Consider the following 8,297-nt stretch of genomic DNA (forward strand, 5'->3'; position numbering starts at 1 on the left):
TCATAGCTTTAGATATCTTAGGCATTGGAATCTTATTCCCTTCGGTAATGATTGTTACATTCACAAATTCCAAAGATCGAAAGGGACATTCGATCACTTCATCGTTTGCCTTTAAATATGGTGCGTCACTGGTTACAACTGCAATGATGTATTCTTCTGTATTTATCGTCACCAGCCGACCTTCTGTTACTAACTTCAACTTTTGGTGCAGTATGAAGGCACTGCCCCCGCTGAATATATCCAAGGCCTCCCCAATAAGCAATTGTAAGAAGGCTTGATGTCTATCACCAGGAAGTCTACCTTATACGTTTTTTGGCCAATCAACAGGGCTATTTCAATTCTTCCCATTACTCTTCTTTCGGTGCCATCGAATGCCCTCACTATGTTTTGGCATGTCTTCATGTGAGAGCTATCCACAGGTAACCTATTCAGTATGGATCCTAGCAGCGTATATCCCTTGTAGCCGATGGTGATGTACAGAACCTTAGTCGATCCATGTCCCCGAGTGGTATTTCATCATCATTAAAGAAAATAAAATTATCGGCGCTTATGTTGTTAACCAGACGGTCTAGCTTGTTGACAGAGATATCATTAGCGACATAAATTCGTTTACTACTTTTATCAATGCGCTACGATGTACCTTCAAGCTTAAGAGTAAAGCTAGCACTGATATACGAGCTGGTTGTTTATGCAGCTACTCTACAATGCTATACTCGTTGTGCTTTAATCTTTATTTACCGTCTCGTTCACAGGTGAATCAAGTCTAGCTATCTTTTTTTTTCTTTTGTTCAACCGCAAAAGTTTTTCCCTTTACGGGCTCTACTTTTGCATTTGCCGAATCATAACGTTTCCCACTACGTGTGTAGAAACCTACATCTTGGTCCTCTTTTAAAGTGCCAGTCATGTTCTCTTCTCCCGGGATCGTCACATTGCTGTCATAATTCCAGAGGACTCTCTTACTGACTTTGTAGGGAAAAACTGCAGGTTTCTGGATTATGACATTTGGTGCCATTTGTAATCCAACTTTATTTCTTCTCGGTCGTGAAATGATAACCACCGGGTAGTTGACTTTTTGGACCTTCACTGTTGATTCTCCCTCCGACGTGCATATATCTCCTTTTTCTGGGCCTTGGACATAAAACTCAATTTCCTTATTATCCATCAGGTCTTGCACTAAGGCCTTGAATTTGAAACATTCTTGGATATCATGCCCCTCTCCATTATGGAACTCACAATAGTTCCTCATCCCTTCGATTCTCTCCTCTAAATCTAGTATAATTAATCTCATTTCTACCATCTCTTTCCAAACCCATCTTAGAGGGGTTTTAACTTTCGCAACATTATATTTGATTCTCTTACTCCCATATTCATTTATCCTGTTTACCCATTGGTCAACATGATTGGGTAACGAGTTTCCTGCCATATTTGGTCCTAATGGGTCGTCGAACTTTACAATTCCCATATTTATGAATCTTTCGATCAACTTTTTAAATACAATGCAATTTTCAATTGAATGCCTAGTTATTCCAGCATAGTATTCGCATTGAGAATTTGCGTCGTACCATTTGGGAAATGGAGATTGCATAGGTTTCAGGTAGAAGGGAGATACTACATGTGCATCAAACAGGCTTTGATATAGCTCCCTATACGTTATTGGTATAGGCGTGAACTGGAGATTTTCTATACTTGTCCTTTTGTTGGATTCTTGTCTTGGGGGGCCCTGATGGCTAGTGGTTACTATCTTCGACTGACTCATAGTGATTGGTTTTGAATAACCCTTGTTATACGTGCTTACGTTATTCACCCTATTCTCTCTTTTCCTTGAGGCTGATCTTTTAGTGCTTTCCCCCGCATCTATCTTACCACTCCTTACTGCGTTTTCAATCATTTCGCCAGTCACCACTATGTCTGAGAAACTCTTAGTGGCGCTTCCCAACATGTGAGTAATGAATGGAGCCTTTAAAGTGTTGATGAAAAGCATTGTGGTTTCTTTTTCTAGGAGAGGTAGCTGGACTTGTATGGCGACTTCCCTCCACCTTTGAGCATATTGCCTGAAGTTCTCATTTTGTTTCTTCTCCATGTTCTGCAATGTGATTCTGTCAAGGGTCATATCCATCACATGACTATATTGCTTCTTAAAAGCTTGTGTTAGGTCTTTCCATGAATTGATCTTGGTCCAGCTCAATTGGTTGTACCATTTGGATGCTGCCCCAACTTGACTATCTTGGAAGCAGTGAATCAATACCTGATCATTATTAACATATCTTGTCATCCTCCAAAAAAACATTGTAATGTGAGCTTCGGGGCAGCTGGTCCCATTATATTTCTCAAACTCCGGAGTTTTGAACTTGGAGGGAAGCACTGAGTCCGGAACTAAGCTCAAATCCTTAGCATTTATTCTACAATGATAATTAGTGTTTTCCATTACTTTGAATTTTTCTTCTAACCATCTGCATCGGTCTTTAAGTTGTTTTGGGAGCTCCACTCTCGCCGTTCTATTTCTGCTATATCATCAAGGTTGGGGACAACGGGATTAGTTGGGTTATCCTCCGGATTAGAGCCTTAGCCTGTTTGGTAGTTCATTGGCGTTGATACACCGGCCTGAAACTGTTGAGGCCTAATTGTAACAGGTGGCCTTCGTGGGTACACCTCGGGTTGTGTCTAGACATTTTTTGGGTTAAAAATCGGGGGGTAGAGAAGATCCTCATTATCATATCCGGAATTGACCATAGGGCTTTTTCCTTTTTCTAGCCCTTCAGTCAGCAATTAGGTTAATTGGTTCATCATATTTTTTTGGAATTTTAGTATCTGCTCCCTTATGTCTTGTTGAATTTTGGCCAATTGTTCTTGCATCTGTATTTGCAGCTGATCTTGCATTTCTCTTTACCTTTGTTCTAACATTTGCAATCTTTGGTCCATTACTTTTGTTTTGGCTCGAGTACTATAACGATGGTTAGTTGATAGACTTTTTTTGGTTTCCAGATTAACTGAAATAATTTTTAATTAATTAAGGTCTTTTTGTGAAATTTAATGCATATGATGCGATGTAATGTAAATGCATGGGATGAATGCAAAAAAGAAGGCGTCGACTCTAATTCAATTCTATTTAGAATAACTTTACTAGAAAACAAAATTCTTTACATATAACAGATTACATATATAGCTTTGCCCTAATGCTAAAAGTTTTACCTTTCCTAAGAAGCCAAGCTAGCTCTCGACCTTGGTCTGATTCTAATTCATATTTCACACTTAGCACGTCAGCCTGAACTACTAAGATCTGTAAATGATCGGCCACCTCTCGTATCTGAACCACAACTTCATCCATAATATAATCTCTGTCCTTAACTTGATCCTGAGAATGGTGGAGTTACTCTTTCCAATGCTCATCATTTGTTTCAAGGAGTTCAACTCGGAGTTCGCAATTTTGTAACGCAGTCTCGAGTTTTTCTATTTTCCTTTTCAGCTCTTCAATCTTGTGTAAACTTGCCTTCAGCTCCATTGAAGAGTTTTGAATACGATACTGATGAAGCGACTTTTCTAGTTCTGCTACTCTAACATTTAATTCAATTTTTTCACTTTGGCTTTCTGACAAACTCTTTTCTAGGGCCTCTTTTCGAACCTGAGCATCTTGGAATTTTCTCTCCCATCGATCAGCTCTAACCTTTTCTTCTTGAATCTATTGTCGACACTGTTCTGACGTTTTTCCCAATCCGGCGGTTCTCATCGATAAACACAACTTCTTATAATCCGTTTTCAAGCTATCCAAATCTTATTCAGCATTATTCTTTCCCTTTCTCAATTTCTCAGCCTATAGTTTCTAAACATCTACATCCAATCTTAAATACATTTTTTCCTCCTCTAGTTGTCCTATCTTCTTTCCTAACTCTGAATTCCTCCTTTTAAAATCCTGCTTTATGATTTCTAGCTCGGAAGGGACTACTTGTAGGTATTCTTCCATCAATCGTGTGCCTTCTTGACTGGGTTCGGGGATGTTGTCATTGATTCTTCTACTTTACCACCCATTATACTGGGGAGTCATAATCAGACCTACAACAAATCTTTTCATCCGGCGGGTCTGGATTCAAGCATTAAACATTTCTCAAACCTTTTTCTTGTAGTTATCAGCATTATATGAAAACTCACACTGAGTTAGCCCCTGTGTTGCTGGTACAAATTGTCTAGATCTGTACTGCCTTAACACCAGCAGAGGAGCATATTTGACAACTCCCAAATCCCTAGCAGAGTGACCCAGTCAAAGTTCCCATACCGGTATAAAATCTCATTAGGAATCATCCAAGGGGCTCTCCACTCGACGTTTTCTTCTTGGAGATTTTAAAGGATCGCTATCCATTTTTCCTCCGAAATGTCATCTCGCCTCAGTGTAGCCACTGTTTCTTTTAATAGAGAGTAGTTCTTAAAGAATACCCGATAAAAAACTTTGTCTACTTTCCAAAAATGGTTGTGGAACCAAGCTAGCAATCGTTGCGCACATCCAATGTATCTTCTTCCCCCGCTCTACGACATGTATTCAAATATTTGAATGTTTCAGCCAAAATTACGGGAATAGGCGTGTCCCTCTTATCAAGTCGGTCAAACAAATTTGAAACCGCCTCATCTACCTACCTTAGCGCTTTAGGGAAAACCATCATCCCGTAAATGCTCAAAGCAGAGATGTCGACCCTATTCTTCATATCTGAGAACTCCAAAATCAGATCTCGCAAACTTTTACAGGGAATACATTTACTTTCTCTCTTTTGCTTGATCCGAGCCGCGACCTATTGTTCACTTATTCCCGTGATATTCATTAACTTCTTTACGAAAGTCGAGACATTGACGGCTCTAGAATAGGCCTTGCCAGCTTGAATCCTTGGACAACAAAGCAAGGTTGTATACTCCTCTACAGTAGGCACCAAATCCATATTCCCAAAGGTAAAACAACTGTAGGCAGGATTCCAAAACTGAGCCATAGCTCGAAAAAAGTGTTTGTCCACCTTGATGTCGAGCAGATAGGGCAGATCACCATAATTACAGTAAAATAACTACTTGATCTCATTGTCCCAATGGACCCATATCTCTTTCAATTCCTAGAGATCATTTTGTGTCACGCTAATACAAGTGAAGTCTCATAATTCTGATGTGTACCCCTCTGTCAAACTATCACCTTTCTCTAATTGTGTTTTATCTGACCATATTTGGACAGGTCCATTATCTTCCACTTTATCAAGAAATTTGTTTTCCATGACAAGCTCTCTATTTAGTAATCAAACGTGAATTGACACCTTTTTGTGATGGAAATGACATGCAATCACAATCAAAGCAAAACAAAACAAATTAGTACATTTTATAAAAACTAAAATTTAAAGTAAGCAAGAAATAATAAACTGCCTATCCGGGTAACCACTAATGGTTCGGTGCGGCTCTACCTAGGGCGAGCTCTTATGGCTCACTATATATGGTTCGGTTCTAAAGAAAGGGTACCTGAACTGGTGGATTCCTCAATCCTCACCCATTATAGGCTCATACGGATCGAGTTCAGTTCAGAGTTATACATTTCCCTATTGCTATACGGAGATGAAAATCTCACGAAGACATAGGTATGGATGTATCCCAAAAACGACGACCTCACGAAGGATTAACTTCTCACTCCCACTTAAAAGGGTAAGATTGAGCGGTCATGTAATGCAATATATGAAAATATCTAAAAACTCGAACTGATAAAGCAAATATATTACGACAAAGATCACAAAAATGACGGATGAAATGCAATGAAAGGATCGTAATTTTAAATGCAACAATAAGCATAAAAAGAAAATATAACTATAGTAATAACATTAAATTAATTAATAAACTAGCAAAAATAGCAAAAGGGGACTAATTTGAATTTTAAAACAGAGATTGGCGCGAATCAGAAATAAATGGAAAAGGGAAAAGGACCAAGTTGAATGTGCGAATAATAAGAAGGGACCAAAATGGGAAATAATCCCCCTCCAAAACGCACAGCTTCAAGGCGGACCTAATTGAAAGCAGAAATAAATTATAGGGCCAAAATTAAAGACTAAAGAAACTTGATTGAAAATGAATAAAAAGGCGGAAGGACTAAACTGGCAAAAAGACTAGTTTTAAAAAACATGTGGATCCTCCCATTGGAGCGGGTCGGATTTTGGGTCATAGGCCTTAAACGATGTCGTTTTGGTCCTTAAATGGCTAAGGCAAAACAACGCCATTTTGCTTCATTTATTTAAATAAATAAAAATTTTAAATTCATTTTTACTCTTCTTTCCCAAAAACAACAAAAAAACTCTCTCAACTCTCTCACCCTCTTCCCACTCTGGCTGCACTCCAGTCGTCGGTCCACCGTGGAGGTCGTCGGTCACCGAAGACGGCGCCGCCTTCCGCGGTGGTCGAAAAATAAAAAAGGCTATTTTTTTGGGTTTTTGACTTCTCCACTCCCAAAATGCCATCTTTCGTCGAAGATGGCAGCCTCGACTCCCCTCATGACGGCGCAAACTCGAAAAAGGTAAGATCTGACTCCTTTTTTATTATATGCTTATTTTTAAAAAAAAAGTAAAGAAAAAAAATAGAAAATAAATGGCTTAAAAAAACACCTTATGAATTTTCTGATTGCTACTCTTTTTGTATTCAATTCTCTGTGTTGTGTGTAGAGAAAAAATTACATTCCTTACAAAATTTTTTACTTTTTTTTTGTTTTTTTTTTTCTGTTTTGCATTGCTGTTGTCCTTTTTTTGTCTTTTCTTGTAGGTGGAGGAGGCCAGCTGTGTGCGGAGGCCGACGAGGAGGCTGGGGTTGCAACGCAAGGTTGTTGGGGGCTAGGGTTTCTGTGAAAATGTTTTAAGTGTTTTGTGTTTAGGATTCTTTTATTTTGGGTCTTAGGTTTGGGTCATAAATTGGGCCTATTGTTTTGTAATGGACCGTGGACTGTTTAATTATTTGTTTGTGTATTTTTTTTGTTTGGGCCAAGGCAAATTGAGCCTATTAGAAGTTTCATAAACAATTATTAAATATGATCTCAAATTTTTCATGCTAAACTAAAAGCAAGTAACAAATTCTTACAGTTAATTACATTAATTGCTTGTTCTTCATTTAGGTAAGTAATAAAAATTTTTTGAATTTGGTTTGGCATAGAAGATAAAATTAATTAATTTAATTAATTGTAAGTTTTTTTTTCTTTTTAGCTTAGCCCAAAAGATTCAATATCATATAATCAAATAATCAAAAGAATTTTGAGTTTCGTAGACAATTATTAAAGATGAGTTATTTGAATTGATTTTAATTTGAAAACAGAAAATAAAAATTTAAATTTTAGAAAGAAATTAATTAACTAACTAATTAATTAATTAATTAATTTCAATATTATATTAACAAATTGGCTAACACTATCAAGGGATAAAAATTTTCAATAATTTATTTAATTGATTTTGAGGGAGTAAACAACTAAACAAGTACAATCTGAGCCAACAATCTCTTGGCCTAATGATAAGAGTATTTGTGTTGTGGCATGAGAGCTTGGGTTCAATCTTTCAATCCCAAGCAATCTCAGCCTTAACCCCAGTCACAAAAAAAAGGGTACTATTTGACAATCTTTTAATGCATTATTTTAGTTTTTACTTTTTTTTTCACTTCAAGCTTTAATATTTTTTTGCTTTGATCAATACTTAGAAAAAAAAAGATTTTTTTGGGTGATCAAAATAAAAGTGTAAATATAATGTGCCATGTACAATCAGCTGTAGTTAAAGATTAAATGCTTAAGCGACTATAATGAAAGCGCCCTAAAAATGGAGTGACGAAATTGCATGTAAATTTGGGTTAATTTACCCAAATAATATAAAAAAATTAAATTCTGAAATGGGCAGCCAGTGAGATTAATTGTAGAAATGGTATGTTTTTTAGGGTGGAGCCTTTCCCATAGGCACCGCCACTTTTTTTTATATAATAATTTTTTTTTGTTTTAATTATTTTATTAGTGGTGTCTTTCTCATAGGTGTATTATTTTTTCGGGTACAACACATAACTCGTGTGTATGTACAAATGTGGTATGGGATAGGTGGTGCCTATCTGGTAGGCGCCACTGGTGACTCCTATCTAATAGGCATCACTGGTGACTTCTATCTGATAGGCGGCACTAATGTTTAATTTTTTGCCTATATAAACTCACCTGAAAATGAAATGAGTAGGAGAAATCCATAAAATTTAGCATAACAAATGAAAGAAGATAGGGAGAAGAAAGAAAAGAAAACAAAAAGAAGGATAATATATTTTAGTTTATTTCTTTTTAAATA

At 37.0% G+C, this 8,297-nt stretch overlaps 1 protein-coding gene across 1 annotated transcript; it reads right to left on the reverse strand.

Moving 5' to 3' along the window:
• Positions 1–763: 763 nt before the first annotated feature.
• LOC121205046 (uncharacterized) lies at positions 764–2,425 on the reverse strand. Its single transcript, XM_041075974.1, has one exon. It carries the CDS (start codon positions 2,423–2,425, stop codon positions 764–766), a length of 1,662 nt encoding a protein of 553 aa, XP_040931908.1.
• Positions 2,426–8,297: the final 5,872 nt, after the last annotated feature.

The sequence above is a fragment of the Gossypium hirsutum genome, chromosome A08 (genome assembly GCF_007990345.1).
Source record: "Gossypium hirsutum isolate 1008001.06 chromosome A08, Gossypium_hirsutum_v2.1, whole genome shotgun sequence".
Taxonomy (NCBI): Eukaryota; Viridiplantae; Streptophyta; class Magnoliopsida; order Malvales; family Malvaceae; genus Gossypium; species Gossypium hirsutum.